Source organism: Bufo gargarizans, chromosome 1 (assembly GCF_014858855.1).
Source record: "Bufo gargarizans isolate SCDJY-AF-19 chromosome 1, ASM1485885v1, whole genome shotgun sequence".
Classification (NCBI taxonomy): domain Eukaryota; kingdom Metazoa; phylum Chordata; class Amphibia; order Anura; family Bufonidae; genus Bufo; species Bufo gargarizans.
The window spans coordinates 41,062,745-41,088,800 of record NC_058080.1 but is presented as its reverse complement, the minus strand read 5'-3'; the positions used below and the strand labels follow the sequence as shown (position 1 = coordinate 41,088,800).

The 26,056-nt window shown below is 46.1% G+C and overlaps 1 protein-coding gene across 1 annotated transcript; it reads right to left on the bottom strand.

The window, feature by feature from the left end:
* Positions 1 to 198: 198 nt before the first annotated feature.
* Positions 199 to 26,056, bottom strand: PTCD3 (pentatricopeptide repeat domain 3). Its single transcript, XM_044295144.1, has 24 exons — positions 25,853 to 26,056; positions 22,621 to 22,661; positions 21,314 to 21,350; positions 20,183 to 20,220; positions 20,014 to 20,090; positions 19,723 to 19,827; positions 16,780 to 16,903; positions 14,967 to 15,079; positions 13,509 to 13,573; positions 13,215 to 13,302; positions 13,076 to 13,136; positions 11,711 to 11,793; positions 10,830 to 10,974; positions 9,960 to 10,010; positions 9,521 to 9,607; positions 8,513 to 8,541; positions 4,841 to 4,947; positions 4,649 to 4,727; positions 4,453 to 4,543; positions 4,142 to 4,227; positions 2,550 to 2,698; positions 1,456 to 1,497; positions 893 to 1,051; positions 199 to 409 (listed from the first exon to the last, which is right to left on the bottom strand). Exons 1-24 carry the CDS (start codon positions 25,909 to 25,911, stop codon positions 340 to 342), a joined length of 1,986 nt encoding a protein of 661 aa, XP_044151079.1. The 5' UTR covers positions 25,912 to 26,056; the 3' UTR covers positions 199 to 339.

Here is a 26,056-nt window from a genome sequence, read left to right as displayed (position 1 = left end):
GTCGGGCCGCAATCTATAGCGCCTGTCCTATTAGTGTCCATTTTACAGTGAAAAATTTGCTTCTGTACCGTGGCTCTCGTGAAAGTTCCAGGATGCACACAGACCACCTCTGTATTTTGCGGATCCAAATAATACATATGCGGTCCATGTGCATCCGGCAACCCTCACAGTACAATAAGCAGTATAAAATGAAGAAAATAAACTTCTGGAATAATTTATTGTAAACTCCCCAGGGAGTAGATAATGAATGCACTTAGAAAAAGTTAATATTTAGTGAAATTTCCTTTTCGGTTATCTGCAGTGGCGAGGACGGAGGTTCTTCAATCCAGTACTGTCATCTTAATCATGGTCGCTGTCACTACTACTGCTGCTGGTGCCGCTGCTCTGGACCAGGTCTTGTAACATTATCCTATAAAAAAAAATGACAGAATCTTCAGGGTGGAAACATAGATCACAACAATGAGCTTTCCCTGGCGGCATCTCATGAGGATCGGTAGGACAAGTAACTATTCAACGATCCTTATATATCCTTGCTAAGGAGCAGTAGAAACAACATGCAAAAGTGTACACTGCTGCGAGTGGCACGATATTACAGCGCACTCTCCTAAAAACTGCAATGTGTGCGGAATCAGATTCATACACAGGCAGTATATGGCCCCACGCAAGTCCATGGGCTCGGTGGGTAATGCATCACAAATCAGGAAGGTGTTTGGCAGCACCATGAATGTGACTGCGTCCCGCCATACAATTCTCCGTCAGATGTCGTATGGTACTGAGCTATTCTCCTCTCGAAGCAATGCAAAGTGTGAAACGGTCCTTACACCATGCACTTGACTATTCAGCAGAGTGGAGCGCAGCCCCATGTATATTTGTACCAAAGAGCATGGTTTACCTCTGTTCTTCTGTCAGGGTGAAGTCGTTCAGCACTCGCTGAGCAATCTGGGCCGTGTCCGGCGAGCTGAAGCTGACCACAAGCTGCACCAGATCTACAGCCATAGCTTTGTTCCCTGCAGCTTTAGCTCCATCTAAAAGCTCAGTGATTACATTGGACCTGAAACATGAAGGAGAATATTAAAAAGGGACAGATCTGATCTTACAGTCCTGAGTTCTAGTAAAGATCCTTATGGCTTCTGCTATTCCCAAATCACATTAGTTATAAGGAGTACTACTTAATGTGTGTTCCCACTAGCAAAACTCATGTTAGAAAATGGTGCATGGAACTTGCGCCATATAAAAAAAAACAAAAACGTTTTTCTCCCAAAGTCAATATTGTGGCCAAAGATAAAACAGCGCAGTACAGTATCTGGTTGAAGAAAAAGGTCTCTTTCCCCATTAGCCCGGCTGTCCGGAATCTGGAGGCATGAATTCTATCCTGTCACATGACTGATGGATGAGTACTGCAGGTACATTACTGGGGGTTATACCTGCGTGGTTCACGAAACTACTTCTACTCACCGGGGAACAAGATGCTTTGTTTTGAAAGATTTGAGAATTTTCCTGTTTAGAAAAAAAATAAAAAATATGTAACAGCAATCACTGACTGATTATAAAGTTGCACAAAACCTGTCTAAAAAGTGACGTATTTTAAGTACAAATGGCTTATGAGGTATTCCTACTTGCATCCTCTGGGATGGAGCACAACATGGGGATGCACTGATTATCTGAGCCTGCACAAGGCTAAACTGGTCTCTGCCCCAAGTATGGAACAAACGCTCCTCTCTAGTGTTGAGCGAACTTGTGTTTTAAATTCGGCGCCTAAAGTTCAGGTTATCGAAGAATCGCGTTATGGATTCCGCTACCACGAACCATAACAGAATTTAGAATCCATAACGCGATTCTTCGATAACCCGAACTTTAGGCGCTAAACTTAAAACACAAGTTTGCTCAACACTACTCCTCTCTGCCACAAACATGGTAATCGGCTTCTTTTTATTTTTTATCCCATGCACCACCCTCTGGCAATTTTATTATTGATTGCTGGGACCGGAGCAAGAAGCAGAATTGTGGATCGCTGATCTGTATACACAGCGCTCAAGAAGAAGGCAGGAACAGTAAAATGTCTCTGTCACCTCAATGGGGGGACAGGCTGAGAACAGGCTACCTGCTCCTGCTCGCTCAGTGTGCAGATGCCTTCTCTGCAAATACATTCAGAAAAGTCTTGTCAGAGATAAACGCAGATGTATAAAGTCTATGGATGGCTGGCGAGTGCCATGTGATCTAGCAGGCTTGCCATAATTGAGACCAGGACCGGACTGCAGCTCCACTGTATCCGTTACACTGCAGACAATGCCAACAACCTTCTGTTAGAGGATTAGGAAAAACAAGAGGGCTGCAGCACAAGGGGTTCAGCTCTGAAGGGAAAGATTTCACAAAATGCTATGCGCGTGGCCCCATGAACAATACACACTTTTCATCTTTTGCTGGTGGTATGAAGAATCACGTTAACCTGCGTCTATACTAACCAGCAGGAGGAGCATTGTATTGATGGCCCTTCTAAACTCCTGGAAGGAAATTAGCATCTACTGGAAATGTACGAGCAGGAATCTTACCAGGCTTCCTCCAGTCTCCCTGCTCTTGTCAGCAGTAATGCTATATTCCCGAATGCAGCTGCAGACACCTTCAGCTGGAACTTAGACGTAGCACTGGATTCATACACAGACTTTATAGATACGGCAGTATTAGCAAATACAGCTTGGAGCTAAGGAGGTAACGGAAAGAGAAAGAACTGAATAGACCTGTGCACTGCAAACATGGCAGCCATAAGTACTTACCTCTAACAAGAAGCTGCATTAGTTATACCTCCTCTGTGTGTGTGTGTAATGTGACTATCCCACCTCTTGTGTAGGCATGTGACTAGCCTCCTGTGCGTGAGTGTGTGCAGTGTGAATATCCTGCCTCCTCTGTGGAGGTGTGCATAGTGTGACTATCCCACCATCTCCAGTAAGTGCATTTGGCCATCCTGCCTCCGCCGTGTATTTGAGCATAGCGTGACTATCCTGCCAGGTGTGTGTATAAAGACTATCAAGCCTCATCTGTGTGTGTATAATTGCTCTCCCACCCCCTCTGTGTGTGTGTGTGAACATAGTGTGACTATCCCACCTCCTCTGTGTGTATATAGTGTTATTGTCCTGCCCCATCTATGCCTCCTGAAGTAAAAGAGAGCCGTCATTAAAGGGAACCTGTCACAGGGATTTTGTGTATAGAGCTGAGGACATGGGTTGCTAGATGGCCGCTAGCACATCCGCAATACCCAGTTCCCATAGCTCTGTGTGCTTTTATTGTGTAAAAAAAAAACTGATTTGATAGATATGCAAATTAACCCGAGATGAGTCCTGTCCCTGAGAGGAGTCCAGTGTGAAGGAGCCCAGCACAGCATCCTCAGAATCTCCTCCTTGCTCCCCGACGTCAGAAAGCTAGAGCACCGTAATCTCGTGATGCGCGAGCTAGCACATGTGCAGTGTCGTCATAGTGTTCCTTCCCATCAGCCGCAGGGAACAAACTGCGCATCGCGAGATTACGGCGCTCTAGCTTTGACGTCGGGGAGCAAGGAGGAGATTCTGAGGATGCGGGGCGGTGCTTGGCTCCTTCACGCTGGACTCATCTCAGGTAGTGTTGGGTGAACTTGTGTTTTAAGTTCGGCGTCTACAGTTCGGGTTATTGAAAAATCACGTTATGGATTCCGCTACCACAGACCATAACTTATGGTCCGTGGTAGTGGAATCCATAACGCAATTCTTCAATAACCTGAACTTTAGATGCCGAATTTAAAACACAAGTTCACTCAACAATAATCTCAGGTTAATTTGCATCTGTATCAAATCGGTTTTTTGAAACAAAAAAAAAAAGCACACAGAGCTATGGGGACTGGGTATTGCCGATGTGCTAGCGGCCATCTAGCAACCCATGTCCTCAGCTCTATACACAAAATCCCGTTGACAGGTTCCCTTTAACTTGCCTTCCCTCTTATGGTAATGAGATGACTCTGATTATGCTGTCACAGTGTATACAGCAAAGCTGAAGAGTAAGCTTCAGGAAACAGGCAGTGTAGGCCTACTGTACCTGCTCTAATGGCTCATGTCAGAACTGTAATAATTCCAGATTTCATGTTGGATATGGATGGGTGTGCACAACAGATATATACCTCTGCATTTGGTTTCCCAGTGGCCATCAAGTTCAGGACCTCCTCAAGTAAGTACTCCTTGTTACTATGTCCGAGTAGTTTGATATCTTGAAAAAAAAAACACACACAACAGGGTATAAACATGCACACATTGTACAAAGTTTAAGACACTCTGTATTTTTAAGATGCATCATTACCTCCACAAGCGGAAGGGGGCAATTTTGAGGGCTAATCAAAAACGCGCAAAACAGAATGAATCTTTGCAGAAGCCGAAGACATTTCTTGATGGGCCCCAAACGTTGCGTGTGGTTAGAGATGATCGCTTTTACTACCTTTCCAGATTTCAGGAATGAGATCTAGTCGGTTCTCCATCTCCAGCACCTGAAGCAAGTTCTCGAAGCCTTTGGAGGTGGGATAATAGAGCTGATTAAAAAAAATAAAACAATAAAAATAACGGACCAACATAAGAACCAAGGATGTAAAGCGTAGAATATATCACACTAAGTGAAAGACATTCAGTGAACGTACTGATGGGATCAGCTCTCGGTACCATTTCAAGACCATGTCAGCGTTTTCCATCATGCACACTATGTGGAAGAGCCTGCCACTGCAAAGAGACAGACACATCAGTGACGTCATCCAGGGACTGAGAGCAAAACCCAGTCACCAGCAGATATGGCCACCACCAAGTGTATCGTGACTAAGTCCCCAAATACTCACTAGTAAGCAAATTCCTGGGACGTCTTTCCTAGCAGCCTCCAGTTATCCCCAGTATTCAGCAGCTTGTGCAGTTCATACGCCAAGTCCAAATCCTTTGATTCCAAACACTGCGAGTATACGGGATAGGTTAACACATAAATACCCCCGAAACACCTCTACTTATAGCACATGTATCTGCTATGACTGCACATCATCTGCCCAAACCCAGAACTTGCACAAAATCTACTCTACAACTTAAGGGGGTTGTTTCATCTTGGAAATGTGTGGCATATCGCTAGTATATGCTTCCAATGTCAGATAGGTGTAGATACCACCTCTGGGACGCAACAGCCCCAAGTGAGCAGAGAGTAGCCCGGCATGCACGGCCACCCTCCATTGATTTCTATCAGACTGCCAAAAATAGCCAAGCCAGCACTTGGCTATCTCCAGCAGTCCAATGGAGGGCGGTGGAGCGGTGGTCACACTTACATGGTGCGCTCTCCATTCATTTCTATGGGACTTCTGAAAATACAGGGCACTCGCTCAGCTATTTTAGGCAGTCCCATAGAAATGAATAGACAGCGCGCCATGCATGCGTGGTCCGCTCTCCTTTCCTTTCCGGGCTCTGTTCTGCAGATAGGAGCAGGTCCCAGAGGTAGGACGCGCACCTATCTGACATTGGTGCCATATCCTGCAACGTCAGAGATGAAAAAAAAAATAATAAAATTTTATGTGACTGAGCTGAGAATGACAGAGTATAACCTGCTAGTGGTGCTCGGCCAGTAGCACACAGTCAAGAGGGTGCACCCTTTATTTGGGGTTCTGCAGCACGGTATATATTGAGGCAGCCTCACATTAACCCTTTTCCCCGTATGCATTTTGGACCTTAGTGACCAAGCAATTTTTTTTTTTCATTTTTCGCATCCAAGTGATATAACTTTTATGTTTTTATCAATGTAGCCATATGGGGGACTTTTTTTTTGCAGGACAATTCATGTTTTTCAATGACCATTTTTATGTTGTAAATTTTGCAACATCCGATTTGTGGTATAAATAATAAATAACATTATAACTTTATTCTCTGGGTCAGTACGATTACAGCGATGCCAAAAATGGTTTCCTACTTCTGCACAATAAAACCTCTTTTCTCATTCGTATCATTGGGGGACACAGACTTGACCATGGGTATAGCTGCTGCCACTAGGAGGCGACACTAAGCACAAAAGTGTGAGCTCCTCCCTCCAGCTATACCCTTCCTACAGGGAGTAACATCCACACTCTGGATTTAGTACAAGCCGCTCGCATCTGTCTCAGACGTCATCTTTCCGACGGACGGCTTTGCTGTTTGTCATTCCAGAGGGGCCGAGACGAGGGTTGGATCCGTCCAAAGCTTCCATTTCCCGATGGATTAGTTTGGCAATTGTGGAAGCGTACCGCATCAGTGACCGGCCTTCACCCTTCAGGGTAACTGCTCATTCTGCTTGGGCAGTAGGGGCCTCTTGGGCGGTGCATCATGGGGCTTCGGCCCATAAGGTATGCAAGGCGGCTTTTCCAAATTTTACAGAGTACACACCTTTGTGTCTTCTGACGCTCCTCTGGGGCGTAGAGTGTTGCAGACGGAAGTTCTCTGATTGGCCGGGAGGTTTCTTAGTTAATGACCCCACCCTTGGGACTGCTCTGTAGTATCCCACGGTCAAGCCTGTGTCCCATCAATGATATGGATGAGAAAACTAGATTTTTGTACTTACCGTAAAATCGGTTTCTCTTCTGTTTACTGGGGGACACCGCTCCCACCCGTTCTCTCTTTCTACTGGTCTTTGTGGCCAACTTGGTTCTGGGTTTGTACATGGTTCAGTTTTCCTGTTTTTTCTTGCTTCTCCTACTAGGGTTAAGCAATATACCGCGGTATTAACAGCGATATCACCGTTTCCTAATAACCGCAGTATTTAATGACGTCATAGGAGCGGTCGCATGTGTGCTGACTGATTCTAAAATGTCTACGTCATGCCGCCTGCTTACATCTCAGTTCGCGCAACGGCCGCATTCTCCGTGCTCCTTCTTCCCCATGAGCCCGCCCCTCTCAAAAAAAGTTCCATGCCCATCTTTAGACTTTCTTCTGGAATGCTGTACCATCGCAGCATGTCTGTTCAGTCCCTGCCTCTGCACCATTAATCCAGGTGCAGACAGTAGGAACTGATACAGAGCTCCGGATCACTGCAGGAGCCGGCACTCTCCATACCAGTATGACAATCCCTCAGGCAGCTGCTCCCAGCTAATCCCAATGCTTCTCTCGTGTACACCTCATGTGAGAGCAGCCATAACAGGCCCGCTGATTGGTTAGTGGTAAGACAAATGCTGATGGGCTATAAATGGGTTGGGGCTTAGCGTAGCCAGGAAGTGTAGTGGTTTCAGGTTAGTGTGGCTTGCTGCACGATACTCGGGCTGGTGCATCACCCTGTGTGCTGTGTGGGCCCTAGCTGCTGTCATGGGGTTGTCACTGTTACTGCCTGAGGTAGGTGATGCTTTGTGTTTGCATCATACAATAAGTTCATGTTAAAGAAGCAACCTGTGGCCTTAAGTGCACTACAAAGCCCAGCAAGCCCTCAGCTATTTATGCCCTGCCGATACTGAGGATTTAGTCTCTTTAGAAAGGGTGTAGCTGAAGGGAGGACCTCAAACTTTTGTGCCTAGTGGCAGCAGCTATACCCCATGGTCAAGCCTGTGTCCCCCAATGAACGGAAGAGAGAAACATTTTATGGTAAGTACAAAAATCTAGTTTTTGCATTGCTGCATCCTCACTTTTTTTTTTTTTTCTTTCTACATAGCTGTCTGAGTTTTTACGTGGATAAAAAATAGTCCCCGTATAATAAAAAGTTCTGCAACTTTCTAATACACTTTTTCCATATCTCACCATTTTTAAGATCCCCGTTTGCGGGCTACACCACGTGAGGACACAGAAGTTGCAGCTCATTCCTTTTATTCTGAAGTGAGGATTCCCATTTCAAATCAACGCGGTAGTTGCTGTAAATTTTTGACAGACTTTGCAATGGAAATTTTTTTTTATATAAAAATGCACCAAAATGCTCGTCGAGAAGACGGCATGCAAAAATGTCCTTACTGTGGCTAAAAACCAGTTTAGACATGATATTTCTCACAGCGGAGAGTTTACTACAACTGCATCCAGTCCAGGTAATCTGGACTTCAGGCTGATACATTGTAGCAAAATATCAGGACAGGAAAAAAGTGTGTGCGTCTGATATATGTTTATTTACATAACCAAGATATAACTGTAGCAAAACCTCAGCTGTGATAACCGTTTGGTCTTTGAATGTAACAAAAATTTTTACCATTTAGTGTCGGCAGGTTCGACTGACACTAATGTGTGTTGGGAGCTCCTGACAGATGATGTTGGTCGATACAAGGATCAGGCACAATTAATACTTTTGCCTGATCCTTTTGTTCTCCCGGGAGATAAGCAGCCGGCAGCGGCTTTCTCTGCTCTCTCTATAGAATACGCAGACACGTATGGCGGAGCCAAATGTGTATGTGTACGGTGAAGCCAGAACAGAGCCGGGAGATGTTGGATGACGTTTGGCCAACAGCTATTGAATGTGTATGAGCAGCTCAACACAAGGAAAGGCCAGCAAAGTTCCCCACTGCGGTTAGTCAGAAGAGACTCATAGGTTTACTCACCACTCTCATGGCTTCACTGAAAAAGAACACTGGAAAAAAAAAAAATAATCCAAATTATTAATTTTGTAGATGCTTTACAAGACTGATGGGATAGATAAGAATAAAGTTTCTTCACGAGGACACATATTCTGCTCTATTCTAGAGCAGCCTGAAGCACATACCCCGGCCAGTGTTTCTACGAGCCTGCTAATCCACATTACACTTGCCACTTCTCTCCTGACCTTTATTAGATTACAAGTACTGCTGTGCTGAAACCGTGCAGAGGCTGCTGTAATCACCTGACTTTATTACCCATCAAGTTCCCTGTACAGACAGACAACTGATATGTGCTTGTTCAGGTCAGATATTCAAGTTAATTTAGCTATATCTAGGTCTCCCTCTTTCCCAGCAGGAATTAAAAGGGAATCTGTCACCGGTGACTTCCCTATCCAGCTGTTTGCATAGACACACAGCTGTAGTTCACCTAATTAAAACACAGTCTTTATTTTGTTCATTCGAGGCGCCGTTCCTGATATTTTTTTCTTAATATGCAAATTAGACCTTTGGTGCAATGAGGGCATCACCATTGTTCTTGTTGCACCCAAGCTCTGCTGCTTTCTGTGGCTAGCCCCTTTTTGACTGCTTTGCCACTGCCAATGAAAGCAGCCAGGAAGGCGCTACCCACAAAAACGAGGACGCTTGGGTGTAACAAAAGCAATAGTGATGCCCAAATTGCAACAAAAGCCTAATTTGCATATTAAGAAAGTATCATAACTGAAATGGAGCCTTGGATTAAAAAATAAAAACAGCATTTTAAATCCGGTGAACCACAGCTGTGTCTATGCCCACAGTTGAATAGGGAGGTCACTGGTGACAGATAATGGGCTGCAGTTACTCAAGTCTCTTGCTTCTCTGCCACATATTGAAATCAATGGAGCGTGCACAGAAAGTGATTGAAGCTACCCAACAGAATACAGCACTTCAGTCACAAAGTGCCTCGCTGCTCCACAGCAATAAAAGAAAACATACTGTCATCGGGATCCTTGGCTGTAAAGCTTTTTCCTTGTGCCTGCTCCAGGATGGAGGTCAGCAGCTGGGACTGGCCCAATAAATCCCCTGTAAAGACAGACAGGAAATACTGTAAACGGAGAATAATTCCATCGAGAGGTGCTCATGACGACATCACTGGACCAAGGAAGCTAATGAAAAGGCAGCCAGTCGTAGCATAGCCCCATGTAAATAGGAGCACTGGCTGCTAAGGTCACTTGAATACAAAATGGACATCTTGTCAATACCCAGCCATTTAAAGACAAATTAAGGTATATTCTTATTTTCCCCAAACTTTTGCAGAATTTCAGAAAACCACCCATATGAGGCTGGAAGTGCATACAGGCTTCAATGTAAGAATGACGACATTACTCATGAGCTGCCATCTGTAAATCACATCAGTGAGGATTCCTGTACCCACCAGGTTTATAAAACACTCCCAACAAATGGCTGTATGTTGCAAGGCTCGGTTCTAGAAGGAAAGACAAGTATAACTGAGTTGTGTGAGCAAATGAGGAGAATGGAAATTACAATTATGTAAAAAAAAATAATACAAGAAACCTAAAATGATTTTTTAAGTTATCCAATACCCTGTTATGTAATTTAAAAGGGTTATCTAATAATAAAAGAGTGGCCCAGACCTGCCCGACCCAGGGTGGGGGTGGGGGTGGTGATGCTCACCTGGATCCCCACAGCTGGACTCGGTCTGCCGGGCCGGCAGTTCCGCTTCCACGTGCGCAGAGCGGACCACATTCCGCAGTGGTGACCTGCTCCCTCTGCGTTACATCACAAGAGCAGGTCACCACCGCAGAGGTCAAGAGTGCCCCGTCAACAGATGTTGTTCTTGGTGCACGTAGGAGCGGAACGGCAGGCCAGAGAGCCCGACAGACTGGATCCAGTGGTGGGATCAGGCATCACCCCCAACTTGCATCGGGCAGGTCTAGGCAACACTACTAGAATTGCATAAACCCTTTAAAAGGAGACCTAAATCTTTACCAAAATCCTGAAGGTGCAGCAGCGCTTCTCAGCCAGCTCTGCACCATCAGCTCTCATGGACTCTGCTCAGGCTTATACTCGCCTATATACTTTGCACGGATCCGTACTCGGCACACTGGAAAAGCAGAGCGGAGTCCATGAAAGCTGCAGAGCTCGCTGAGAAGCGCTGCTGCACCTTCAGGATTTCAGTAAAGGTTTAGGTGCCCTCTTTAAGATATGTCTGGTATAAAGACAAAAAGTGAACAAGACCCTACTTCACCACAGGGCTCAGGAACAGCAGTCCAGACTAACTTACCGATATCAAGTGCCTTCATCTCCATTAAGGTTTGCATCGCCATGCCCTTCACCGACGGCCCAATCTTTCGTAAGCTCTTCAAGACTGAATTGAAGGTTAGTAAATTTGGCGCAACCTTTTGTTGCACCATGTGGTTTAGTAGATCCTGGAAAATAACATAGGATGATCACCAATGCATGAAATCAGCAAAATGTTCAACCTAACCTCAGAACTGAGGAAGCCGGTGCTCGAGGTGAATAAATCCTTTCCTGTGGAGAGTCCCGCATACAAGGCAATGGGAACTACAACATTGTCAACCTACTACATCATGGGGGGGGGGGGGAGCACAAATAGGGCCCTCGGGTCCATACAAGGGTAAAATATTCTCTTTCACGCCCTGCTTTTGCATACAAAAGCTCGCATTGTAATATAGTTGGTGGAAGATCAGTGTGTCCAGCTTTTCGTCCACTATAATGGAAAGTAACAACGCACGAGTCCACCACTCTGTGGTCCCTAAAGTACTTTTAGTAACGTAGTAGTACTTTAGGGATAAGCTACACTGCTGCCAATTTAGGGAAGATCCTATACATATACCATTAATGTCGGATATCCCGTTACTAGTGCATGTGATGATGGCCGCAAATATTAGTCACAGACTGCGATAAGAAAAAAATCCCAGGTCTGTGGAGAATAAAGGGAATTTGACATTTTTGATTTAAGACCCCATTCACTCTCCTCACAGCACAACTCCAAAGAAAAACTTCACCCAAGAAGCCTAAGTTAGCGAGGCTACATTTTAAGAAGATGATCCCCAAGACAAAGGACTATCTTTACAGTCTGCAAGTATTTTACCAATATCTAGTACTATGGTCATGAATGGTACCATAGGTAAAGTCTCTTACCACAATCAGGGCGCACTTATCCTTGACCTCAGTTTTTGTCTCTGGAGCTGCTAACATCAGTGCATTGAAGGTGTACACATCCCCTGCAGAGAAATGGCACAAGAACACGTTACCTGGGTTCCTATAGCAGTAAATATGACAATTACAAGTGGCAGTCCACTTTTTAAACACACTTTCACATGTAGAATTCTGCACAGATTCATTTCTTGACATATCATGGTCTGGATTCTGTTTTTCAGAGACTGGTCTCTAGATAGAGTTCAATGATACAATTCTGGTCGCCTGTAGACACCACTAGGGGGCGCTCACTGTATACAATATTGTTATTGAGGTCAGTGTATACTGAAAAATAGACCTTTTATAATTAAAGGGGTGTCTCACTTAAGCAAATAGCATTTATTATCTACAGGAAATGAATACAAGGCACTTACTAATGTATTGTTAATGTCCATATTGCTTCCTTTGCTGGCTGCATTCATTTTTCCATTACATTATACACTGCTCGTTTCCATAGTTACACCTGGAAATGGGCAAACCTGCCTCGGCGATGGCCATACACTTGTATTATGCGGCATGCTGGCATTGAATTAGGCCTCATGCACACGACCGTTGCTTTGGTCCGCATTCGAGCCGCAGTTTTGGGGGCTCGGATGCGGACCCATTCACTTCAATGGGGCCGCAAAAAAATGCGGACAGCACTCCGTGTGCAGTCTGCATCCGTTGCTCCGTGGTCCTATTCTTGTCAGTGTTTTGCAGACAATAGGCAGTTATATTAATGGCTGTCCGTGTCGTTCCGCAAATTGCAGGAACGCACACGGACGCCATCCGTGTTTTGCGGACCGCAAAACACACAATGGTCGTGTGCATGAGGCCTTACGCAATGGATTCTGTGAGAACGGACTCTAGTTACGTCCACCCTGCAATCCAGAAGTGGTGGTCGTGCTTGCACACTATAGGAAAAAGCACCGGCCTATGTGCGCTCCCACGGTCCCGGTCACAAGAGAGCCCAGCACTTTTTCCTATACTGTGCAAGCACGGCCACCGCTGCTGGATTACAGGGTGGTCGTAACCATGGAAACGAGCAGTGTATAATGTGATGGAAAAATGAATCCAGCCAGCAAAGAAGGCAATATGGACAATCACAGTACATTAGTAAGTGTCTTGTATAAACTTTCTCTACATGATAAATGCCATTTGCTGAAGTGAGACAACCCCTTTAATTTATACCTATGCAGGGGATTTGGTGCACTGTATCAGAGTTCTGACTGCTACAAGAATATATTAGAAATATTAGATCCAGAAACGGTGCGGCATTAGAAGGTGGGGACGGTCCCCCTTTCACAGGCTTACATGCGCTGGACTCACCGGTGTATCTGTTGTTCAGAAGGTCTGTGTACATGCTGAATGCCTGGGCGTAGGCTCCATGCTGAAATAATACAAAATAAGTTCACAATTCTGGTATGGACATCGTATCAGAAGTGCCTGCCTGGGACTAGTACAGTACCTTCACCATTCCTCGGATCATGGTGCGGTAAGAATGGGCGTTCCTTTCTGGCATCAGGTTGAAGATTCTCTCGGCATTGTTATTTTCTCTGCAACACAGAAAGGACGTGTATTAGAAGTTGTTGTAGACAACACCTCTACATGTGCACATATGGAGGTAATAGAGGTGAGACTTGGTGCACAAGTGTCTCCCCCGATTGGGGGGGGGGGGGGGTCTCCTCTATAACCAATAGGAGGATGTGGATGACTGGGTCGTCACACTTGGATTACCGAACATCTGTGGTGATGCCGTTACCTCCATGTTCTTCCAGCAGGGATCCTTTTCAGAGGAAAATTTCTCTTCTTGACTTTTTCCTGGAGCTACGGTTACAGTATGAACGCTTTGTAAGTAGTAGTCGCACAACTTCCACTACAGACATTCAACACCTTTATGAATAATGTGAATGTGCCCATCAGGAACAATAGTCATCAACAGCAGAGAAATCTAGTTACTCAGCACTGAAAGGGGTTCTCCGGGCTTTTACTATGGACGACGTATCCTCAGGACAGGTCATCAATATCAGATCAGCCGGGGTCCGACAGCCACCGATCAGCTGTATGAGGAGATGGCGTGTGATGTCTCCCGTCCTGTTTGCTGCTGCTTTGTCACAGACAGCAGCGGTGAGCAGGAAGAGAGAAGGGAGACGGCACGTGCACTCTGCCGTCTCCTCATACAACTGATCGGCGCGGGTCCCGGCTGATCTGATATTGATGACCTATTCTGAGGATAGCAATCAAAAAACGGTCACGGTAGCATCTCCAGTTTTCATCTTTGATTCCACTATTCTGAGGATAGGTCATCAATATTAAAACCCCAGAGAACCCCTTGAAGTCCTGCCAAATATACTCCAGAGCTGCACTCGCCACTCTCCCAGGATTACTTGATTGCTTTAGGTATGTCTGGTGATCTGCCATGGGATGGGTCGTCTTAACATCTTGCACTGTACAGTAATGTGATGTAGCAAAAAGTGAGCATCCTGCTGAATTAAAGGAGAAACCCAAATCAATGTAATGGCAAATCGCTAGGATATGCCATCACCTGATAACTGGGCCCGACCTATAATGTCAAGAATGAAGGGGACACATTGCTGAATCATATACTAGTGATATGCCATCGCTTTATAAGATGAGAATACATCTCTAAAGGAAGCTTGCAATGACAACCAACAGACGTGTGAATGCAGCTCTGGAGTACAGCACATGATATAACTTGGTATCATTCTAATAAAGGTAATGAAGTTACACGGTTATGGATCTGCACAGACGGATCCGTTCAGTTAATACAAACGTCTGCATCCGTTCAGAACGGATCTGTTTGTATTATCTGTAACATAGCCAAGACGGATCCGTCCTCAACACCATTGAAAGTCAATGGAGGACGGATCAGTTTTCTATTGTGCCAGAGAAACCTGATCCGTCCCCATTGACTTACAGTGTGTGTCAGGACAGATCCGTTTGGCTCAGTTTCATCAGATGGACACCAAAACGCTGCAGGCAGCCTCCAGAGCGGAATGGAGACGGAACTAATGCAAACTGATGCATTCTGAGCGGATCCTTTTCCATTCAGAATGCATTAGGGCAAAACTGATCTGTTTTTGACTGCTTGTGAGAGCCCTGAACGGATCTCAGAAACGGAAAGCCAAAACGCGAGTGTGAAAGTAGCCTAAAATCTAAACTTAGTGTACAAAGGCAGAGAGAACACACAAGTACTCACACTCTCATTATCCTCTTGCTGATGCTGTTGGTCCTCTGCGGTGGGCTCGCGGTCTCCATAGAAACAAATGAGATCCAGAAGTTTGTTTGTGGTCTCCACTGATGGGGTTGCCCCTACAGAAAGATATAAAAAAAGTGAGCAAGAAACAAATCTAGAAAACTGCGTGTGAAACTCTGTAATAGGCCTAGCACATTGCAGCAGTTCCTCTCCTCTCTTCAGCCTTGGATCATGGAGGCCAGCAGCATGGAGAGCACATGGTCCAGATAAATCAATATTCCTATCACTCAGTGTTATAACCAGTGTCATTAGAATGAAGGGCTCCGTGTTCGTACTGCGGGTCCACAATATACAGGCACTAGCCGTGTGAACTCAGTGCTGCGGATGAGGACCCATTGACTTGAATGGGTCCGTAATCCCCAAGATACGGCAAAATATAGGACATGTCCTATCTTTTGGGGAGCAGAGGCACGGATCGGAAGCCCACAGAAACACTCCAATGCGCTTCCGTAGGCTTTTGGATCCATGCTTCCACACCAGAAAAGATAGGACATGTCCTATCTTTTGCGGATCACGAACCCATTCAAGTCAATGGGTCTGCATTCCAATACGGGATTCACACGGCCGGTGCCCATGCATTGCAGACCGCTATTTGTGGTCCGCAACAAAGGCACTGAGCCCTTACATTTGTCTGAATGAGCCCTTACTGGGGGGTCTGAAGAGAGAGGAGTGGTCCCTTCTGCAGTTATGAGTTTGTAGTTTTGCTCTCAGCGTGTGGCACTATTATACCTCCTGGGCAGCACACCCGCTGGGTGTCTTTCCTTCATTCCCCATATTCAAATCACGTGTGGGCCCATGCCACCTGCACCTCAATATTCACCCTTTTTACTGTGGAAACAACCAAAACGCTCATTGTGACCCTGATCTTTTACAGTAGCTCATTACTAATTGGTCTCCCCCTCACAAGTCTATCCTAACTAATCTAACCGCTACTCCGATGCCTCCGCCAGTCATTGCACTGGTTGGCCACAGGATTTAATGTAAACTGCTCATTCACATTGCCTCCCTCATCTCTACCACCCTACCCATGCTCTGTTCAACTAATGACTTACTACTGACATCCACCATAATATTCCAAACCTCTCACTCCCGGCTCCAAGACTTCTCCCGAGCTGCACCAGTTCTCTGGAATGTCCTACCGTAAGTAATTAGGTTAATCGCCAACTCCTGCATAAAACCACATCTCAGGCTGGCCTATCACATCCCCTAATAAAACTCTTCTCCGTTCACACCCCCCCCCACCCCTTTACCCCATCCTGCTCCATCATCCATCAGTATCCACCACACCCCATGCACTCAGAATCTATACAGATATCGGCTAGCGACGGCTCATGCAGCTTTATATCTACTGCCCCATTGTGTTAAGATGGCCAGACCACTATACAAATCAAGCACTTGTTACCTTATGTCTCACCCCTATCTCCTCATAGATTGTAAGCTCTTGCGAGCAGGGCCCTCATTCCACGTATTAATTGTTGACTTGTGTACTGTATGATTTTCTATGTACATGAACCCTCTGATTGTACAGCGCTGAGGAATATGTTGGTGGTATAGAAATAAAGATTATTATTATTATTAGAGCCATCCATGGCATAACAAATCCATCAGCTGCAGTCTGCTTTGGTCTGGTACATCGTCGGTGGATGTACCTGTCAACTAAGCAACCACCTGTCACATGTTATCTGCGTGGTCAGCACGTGATATAACAAAGAAACCAAAGACATAAATCTAGTGGGAAGAGGAATTAGTCACGTACCGCCTTGAAGAAGTTGGTCGAACAAGTCGACGGATTCGTTTACTCTTCTGAGCAGAATGCGCTCCTTCAGGGCTTCCTCGCCGACCCCCTCTATCTGAGGCTGGATGTTCTCGGGCATCAGACACTGGAAGGAATAGATCACAGTCATGTCTCACGTCTTCCTGGTCGCAAGAAAATAGTGCAAACCTGGCCGGGTATGTAGCTACAATATGTACATGGGTACCAGACACTTACATTACAGACATGAGTGCATTTAGAGTAGCGCTGGGCGATTAATTCCACTAATTTACCCCTTTAGTGCCCTCTGATATTGTTTTTTGAAAAATCGTGATATTGATTTTTTTTCACCGATGCAGTTTGTGTTGTCTTTTCAGTCGCTGCCATCCACAGGCAGCAGGGACTTAAAGGGGTTTTCCCATCAGACAACGAGGGCATATTACTAGGATATACCCCCATTGTCTGATAGGTGCAGGTCCCAGAGGTGGGACCTGCACCCATCTCATAAAAGCAGCCGGCAAAGTGAAGGAGGGCGCACCGCACATAACTAAGCTATTTCCGTCAGCCCCACAGAAGTGAATGGAAGCGGTCGCTGAGCAAGTGCGGTGCACTACCATTCATTTCTATGGGGATTCTGAAAATAGCCAGGCGCGCCGCTCAGCGGGCCAATATGAATGCTTGGCGGTGGCACTGCTGGCCTCCACTTTGTCGGCTATGTTTACGAGATAGGTGCGGGTTCCAGAGGCGAGTCAAGCACATATCAGACAACGGGGGCATATCCTAGAGAAGTTACACCAGAGAACACACAAAAATATTTAATACATTGAAAATAAATTGAGTTTTTTTTTTTTTTTTTTGGCCCAGCTCTAACTTGGAGCACGTTGGACAACTCCATTAACCCCTTCTCGGCAGTCGTTCATGTACAGCAGAAGTTGGGACTGTAAACATGGCGTCCGCTCAGAAGCTGAGTAGGTACCATACTTGCCAGGTTTAACTATTTTAAAGAGCAGATGACCAGAGCTAATGTCTGCGATTGATAATAACACCCATAACCGACCAGTAACCCTTCAGATGCTACAGTAAATTGTGACCATGACATCCGAGAGACTTTTCCATGGGAGTGCTGCATTTTTGAGGGTGAATGGGGCCCCTAAGCAGAGATGGAGGGAGCCATTTGTTCGCTGCGTTAGCCTTGGGAAGGATCCGAGGGTACCACAGCAATAGCTTCATAACACAGTGGATCTCCCACAGTGGAAATTTATGGTGGTCTATGGGAGAAGTGATCTAACGATTGCATGTTTACATAACTGTAAAAAGAACTAAAAAAAGTTTTCAAAAATAACAAAATAATAAAAAAATTCCAATCACCCCCTCTCTACATAATAAAAAGAAACAAAAAATGAACATAAATTTGCACAGCCATGTCCCCAATATCAGAATCTAAACATAATTTATCCAATTTGGTGAATATCGCAACAAGGAAAAAATTAAAATAATTATTTAGCGATGCCATATTCTGACCCCATAACATTTTTACATCTCCAGCTACAGTGCTTACTACCAACATCCCTCGAGCATGATGGTCACATACAGGTGTCACATGTCTGGGAGATGCGGGGAGTTATATGATCCACATTGTTTTTTATCGTTTGCCATTGGCACAAATGACAGATCAGTATGACCATGCACTATCCCTTCAGAGCAAAATGGAAGCATTGGAAATGCACGTTTGGTTGTTTCTGATGTTCCCGTGGAGAAAACTCTATATGCTCATTTTATTATCATTATAGCCCCATTCGTTCCCTAGCGCTGTACATATGATAAGCGGTGCACATACATAATACAGACAATTGCACTAAGCATTAACAAGACGAGTTACAGACTGGTACAGAAGGAGAGAGGGTCCTGCCCGTGAGGGCTTACAATCTACATGATATGGGAGAAGGACACAGTAGGTGCGGGTGAAGCTGGTCATGGCGGTATAGAGGCAGCAGGGTCACTGGTTGTAGGCTTGTCAGGTTTCTTTTGAAGGATTCCACTGTCGGTGAGAGTCTGATATGTTGGGGTAGCGAGTTCCAGAGTGTGGGGGATGCACGGGAGAAATCTTGGAGGCGATTGTGGGAAGAGAAGTGATAAGAGGAGAGAAGGAGGTCTTGTAGGGATCGGAGAGTGCGTGTGGGGGTGTATCGGGAAAGTAGCTCAGAGATGTAGGGAGGGGACAGGTTGTGGACGGCCTTCTATGTATTTGCTAGTATTGAAGGGATTGGCAGAGGGGAGAGGCAGAGTAGTAATGGGGGGGAGAGGCGGATTAGTTGGGCAGCAAAGTTGAGGATAGATTGTAGGGGTTCCAGAGTGCTAGATGGAAGGCCACATAGGTGGATGTTGCAGTAGTCTAGGCGGGAGATGAGGGCATGAATATGCATTTTTGCAGACTCATGGTTGAGAAAAGCACGGATGCAGGAGATATTTTTGAGTTGGAGGCAGCAGGTGGTGGAAAGGGCTTATATGTGCGGTCTGAAGGAGAGGGCAGAATACAAGAGCCTTGCAGGACACCAACAGAGGGAACGAGACGAGGAGGTGGTGCGAAATGCTAAATGTCCGGTCAGTGAGGTATGATGTGATCCAGGAGAGGGCCAGGTCAGTGATGCCAAGAGATGAGAGAGTTTGTAACAGAAGGGAGTGGTCGACCGTGTCAGAGGCAGAGGACAGGGCAAGGAGAAGGAGGACAGAGTAATGTTTTTTGGTTTTAGCCATTAGCAGGTCGTTGGTGACTTTGGTAAGGGCAGTCTCAGGCGAGTGGTGGGGTCGGAAGCTGAATTGTAGCCGGTCAAAGAGGGAGCAGGAGGAGAGATGAGAGGAAAGTTCAGAGTTCTCAGCAATGCTGAGACCCCACGATCAGATACTGATGTAACTTACAACACAAAACAATCAGCGCTCTCTACTTACTGGAATGTGAGGTTCTGCAAAGTCTTTCTGAAACAGGTTCGGATACATATTCACGATATATTTCGCTGCATTTTTCCCAGATTCTTTGGACAAGGAGAATAGTTTCTACAAGAAAGAACATACAGAATAAAGCCTGTGTAGGGTGAAATCAACAGACCTGAATATTGTCCACAAGAAAGGAGACCACCACACAGTAGGTCATCAATGTATGTAAAGCCGGCGAACGGGACCGGTCTGAGGAAGCGCAAATGTCAGACAGCTGAAGGTCTGAATAGAAGAAGAAATTCTTACATAATCTGTGGATGTGCTGGGAATGAGGTAAGGGTCATCCAGAAACATGTAAGCAGAGGACGTGGGGTCCTGCAAGAGACACAGATCAGCAAGGCAGGAATATAATATATACAACATATAACACAATAGGAAAAAAGGTAAAAAAATAAATAAATCTTACATGGTTGACCTGTGTAGGCCAGGGCCTGCAGCACTGCTGTCTTATCCCTGTACAGAGAGGAACAGTACTGATTGAAATCATCATGTTCAGCATAAAACACAATGTGCACAGAGAGGTGGAAATCTCCACTACAGCGGCTGCTACAGGGGAAATGTGGTATTACATGGTGGCCACTGAAATTAACTGGAATCCACCAGACTACGAGACACCCTCTTAAATGGGGTTCTCCGGGAACTAAGAAAACTAAAATACTTAAAATATTACTTTATTATAAATATATTCCCAAATAGCTTTCATTAGTTATAATGGCTCGTATTGTCTAGGAAGCAATCATCAGGGGAAACAAAATGGCTGCCGTCCTATTAGCACACACAAAACCTGTCCTAATCACAGCAGAACAGGTTACTTCAAGACATTATGCTAAAGAGCTGCCTGATCCTCCGCTCTGCTTCTCTCGTCAGGAATTATGATCCTGAATACAGCTGATGAGATCTTCAGCTCAATCTCTGTAGGAATGGAGTTCATGAGGAGACATGAAGTACAGAGAAGGTGGGGATGTGGATAATGAGCAGCAGCTCTTGTACGCAGTCTCCATGACCTCCGTCTGTCCTGTCCGTGCTCTCTGTACTTCATGTCTCCTCATGAACTCCATTCCCACATAGATTCAGCTAAGATCTTATCACCTGTATTCAGGATCATAACCCCTGACAGGTAGAGCAGAGAGGAGGATGAGGCAGCTCTACGGCTCAGTGTTGTGAAGTAACTTCTCCTGCTGTGTGATTAGGACAGGTTTTGGGTGTACTAATAGGACGGCGGCCATTTTGTTTCTCCTAATGATTGCTCCCTAGACAAAATGAGCCATTATAACTAATGAAAGGTATTTGGGAATATATTTATAATAAAAGTAAAATTTAAGTATTTTCATTTTCTAAATTCCCGGAGAATCCCTTTAAGCAACCCGCTGATTTAACTAATAAAAAAAAAGAGGAAGGGTCTTGAGCAAGGAACCCCTTCCTGGGTCATTTGTGGATGAATAAAGTGTACAGACAGGGGCTATCCACACAAGACAGATACACAGACGGGTAGTGGGTGCACCCTGCCATCTACAGTATATAGCATTACATATAAAGAGGTACTGACCAGGTCTTTCCCCTAGGAACGTCGATCTCTTCAGCAGCTGCAGTAATGAAACAAACATTTTATCACAACTAGAATAAAAAAAAAATGCATATTTCATTTAAAACCAAATTTGGCATAAATTTAAAGAAAGAAAAATTTTTAGCAGCGGAGGGTTTTATCACTACCATGTCAAACTCTGTGTGAACTAAAACAGCCAATCAGAACCCACGTTTCATTTTCCAAAGGAGCTCTGAAAAATTAAAGGAGGAATCTGATTGGTTGCTATGGGCAACTCAGCCAGTTCTACTTTACACCAGTTTGATAAGTGACTCCCTTCATATCGGCATATTTGCCATTAATATCTGACCAGCTGGGCTTCCACTTAAAGGGGTTATCCCACATTGGGTAGTAGATCATTTTCACAGGATAACCCATTTAGGACTCTCAGCTATTGGTAAGCGCCTCTGTGCTACGAGAGCCACAACCCCTCAGCTGGGAGAACCATTAGATCTGTACAGCTTTTATGCCTTTAAAGAGGTTTTCTGAGATTTTTTATACAGATGACCTATGCTTTTAATAGGTCATCAGTATCTGATTAGTGGGGGTCCGAGACTCGGGACCCCCACCTCTCAGCTATTCGAGAAGGCAGCGGTGCTCCCAGTAACGCCACTGTCTTCTCACAGGTTTCCCTAGGCCAAGTGACAGCACATTCATTGCTCATGTGGCCAAGGAGCAGTTCAGCCCCATTGAAGTGTGAGCGCAATACCAATCACAGCCACTATACAACAGACGGCGCTGTGCTTGCTGAGCAGAGAGAAGGCAGCGGCGCTCCCAGGAGCCGATGTCGGCGGAGCTCCTGGGTGTCGGACCCCCACCGATTAGATACTGATGAGCTATCCTGAGGATACTGTAGGTCATCAGTATTAAAATCTCAGGTTCCCTTTAAGATGGTGCCGAGCAGTGGATGTAAAGCAATGATTTCCCATTTACTTTCTCCTGCGGTGCTGGAGTCATTCTGATCTCCTGCAAATTGCGGATGCGCAATACACCCGGCCGGCACCCCCCATAGAACTGCCTATTCTTGTCCGCAATTGCAGACAAGAATACGACATGTTCTATTTTTTTTTTTTTGCCGAGCGGAAGTTTGGGGCCTCGCTCCGGAAATGCGGATGCGGAGAGCACATAGTGTGCTCTCCGCATCTCTTCCAGCCCCATTGTGAATGAATGAGTCCACACCTGTTCCAGATATTGCGGAATCGATGCGGACCCGTGAATGGACCCTAATAGTCACGTATGAACATATACTGCGGTGCGGAGAAGACACTTACCTGCTGATGTCTGATGGCGGCTGCTGCTCCGACACAGACCCCTGCAGAAAACACGGAGGGTTACACCAGGACGCATCACAGTTCAGGCTCAGTACGGACACTGATAGGTTACTTAAAATTAGGGATCGACCGATTATCGGATTTACCGATATTATCGGCCGATATTCAGGATTTTGAACACTATCGGTATCGGCATTTATTTTGCCGATATTCCGATAGCGTATGGGGAACACAGATCGCGCTGCTGACAGCGCTCTCCGTGTTCCCCTTAGCAGCACAGGGGAGAAGGAGCAGTGTCTCCTCCCCCTGTGCTGCTCCTGCCGCTGCAGCCAATGAGAGGACAGGGGACAGGAGGAGGGGAGGAGCTATGGCCACTGCTCCACCAATGAAGATTAATCTATCATTCATTCATATACAGGAGGCGGGACCTGCAGGATCACATTGCCGGCTCCCGACCTCTATGAGCTGTAGCTGCGATCTGCGGTAGTTAACTCCTCAGGTGCCGCGGATCGCAGCTACTGCTCATAGAGGTCGGGAGCCGGCTATGTGATCCTGCAGCTCCCGCCTCCTGTATATGAAATTAAGCTTCATTGGTGGCGCAGTGCGCCCCCCAGTATCAGACATTGGTGGCGCAGTGCGCCCCCCCCCAGTATTAAGCATTGGTGGCGCAGTGCGCCCATCCTCCCCACCAGTATTAAGCAGTGGTGGCGCATAGGGCCCCCCACCCCAGTCGCAGTGCGCCCCTCCACAGGATCCCCTCTCCCTTGCTCCTCCGATCGGAGCCCCAGCAGTGTAATGCTGGGGCTCCGATCGGTTACCATGGCAGCCAGGACGCTATTGAAGCCCTGGCTGCCATGATAAGCTCCATGCTGCTGTGTGCACAGAGCACACAGCAGCAGGGACAGTGTGAGCTCCTATTCACCCTGATAGATCTCTATCAGGGTGAATAGGACAAGGGTTCTAGTCCCTAAGGGGGCTAAAAGTTAGTTAAAAAAAAAAAAGTTACAAAAAAAATAAAAAACACCAAAATATTAATGAAAAAGAAAGATTTAAAAAAAAAAAAAACAATTAATTTTCAGCAGATTTGTGGGAATTTTTATTTTTTTTTCAAAAATGAAAATTCCAGAATATCGGTATAAATTATCGGCTATCGGCCTGAAAGTTCACAAATTATCGGTATCGGTATCGGCCCTAAAAAATCAATATCGGTCGATCCCTACTTAAAATACATTGACTCCATGGGATTATCTCACTTCAGCAAGTGGCATTTATCATGTAGAGAAAGTTACTTACTTAGTGATTGTCCATATTGCCTCCTTTCCATCCCATTATACACCGCTCGTTTCCATGGTTATGACCACCCTACAATCCAGCAGCGGTGGTGGTCGTGCTTGCGCACTATAGGAAAACGTGACGGTCTCTCTGGTGGCCAGCACAAAGGCACGCATGCGCAGCGGTCACCTCGTATCTGCGCTGCAGCGGTGGTCATAACCCCTGGATACGTGCTGTGTATAAGGTGATGAAAAGGAAGCAATATGGACAATCACAATACATTAGTAAGTGCCTTGAAGTAACTTCCTCTACATCAGGCATGCTCAACCTGCGGCCCTCCAGCTGTTGCAAAACTACAACATCTGGAGGGCCGCAGGTTGAGCATGCCTGCTCTACATGATAAATGCCACTTAGGCCTCATGCACACAGCAGTGTTTTTTCACTGTCAGTGATTTGGCTTCAGTTGTGTTTCCTTGTGTCTTCCTTTTTTTTGTCTGACAGGAAAAAAAAAAAAGAGGAAGGTTAATGAAAAGTGTAATTTTATTGCACCAAGGTCTTGTAGAAAAAAAAACGGACACGGATGACATACCAGTTGTGCATCCGTTTTTTTTGACGGACCCATTGACTTGAATGGGTCCGTCCTCCGTTTTCCACTGACAAGAATAGGACAGGTTATATTTTTTTGACAGACTGGAATCACGGAGAAAAAACGGAGGACTATCATTTTTTTTCACAGCACCATAGAAATGAATGAGACCTCCGCTAAACTGTGAAAAATGACGGAACGGATGCGGATGCACACAACGGTCGTGTGCATGAGGCCTTACTGAAGTGAGACAACCCCTTTAACGATACTAGCATATGCTGCCATTGTCTGACGGGCAGAGGTCCAACCGATGTGACCCCCGCTGACCAACATCGTGCCCCTTGGCTCAGCTTTTATTTTGGAGGCTGTCTGGGTACAGATTATAGTCAGTATGGCACTAGGATTACAGGAGATTATCTGGCTGACAACATAGCGGTGGGAGCGGGTGTCTGTACGGACCGAGATAAGTCAGTGCATGTATTCTTCATGTCTGGCCCTCCGCACAGGACACGGGGGCCTCCCTGGACATCCCCGGACCCGATCCTGCAGGAAATGATCCAGTACAGATAGGAGGAGGTGGAGAGGAACAGCCGGCAGCCATCTCTGCTGATCTGACATGGAGAGATGAGACTGCACGCTGGCATGCCCAACCTGCGGCTCTCCAGCTGTTGCAAAACTACAACTCCCAGCATGCCCCAATAGCTATAAGCTGTCCAGGCATGCTGGGAGCTGTAGTTTTGCAACAGTTGGAGAGCCGCAGGTTGGGCATCCCTGTTCTAACTTAAAGGGTCAGCCACCTCTGGCACTCCGGCTGTTGTCAAACTACAACCCCCAGCATGCTCCATTTAAAAACAGCCAAGCAAGTGTGCATGCTGGGAGTTGTAGTTTCTAATGTCTAGAACCGGGATCAGCAGCATTCCAGCACTTCAGCTGTGGTGAAACTACGACTCCCAGCATGCACACTCGCTTCGTTTCCCATAGAAGCGAATGGAGCATACTGGGAGTTGTAGTTTGACAACAGCTGGAGTGACGGTGGTGGCAGAGATTGTGTAAGGATCCCATTCGTCAGACGGCTGCCACAACAGCCCTGCTCACCTGGAAGCCCCCTTTAACAACTCCCTATTTATTTGCATGCAGCAGTCAATTCCTCAGCAGCCCCTTCACCCACAGGAAGTGCAGATGGACGGGGCGGACCGCCAGACCCCCACTGCCCCTGAAGAGATGGTCATAGTGGGGGGGGGTGCCCCTTTAAGGTCACAGGTCAGGTAGATGTATGGGCTCTAGACATGTCATGTGCATGCTTCCTCCCCTGGCTGAACACACACACATGGATGTGCAGGCTACATATGTACACAACACATGAACGTCCCCTACCTGAGGAGAACCCCGCTGCCAAGCCGCACAACTCCCAACCTCACACAGGGCAGCGTCATGACACCGCGAGCGGACTGAACCAACTGCTAGAGAAGGCGGGGGGAGTCTGGGATCCGACCAACGCCACAGCTGTGAACCCACTGCCCGTGTGCCCGAGCATGTGTGCGGGGTACTCCGCGTCACTACTGTCCTGAAACTGACGGG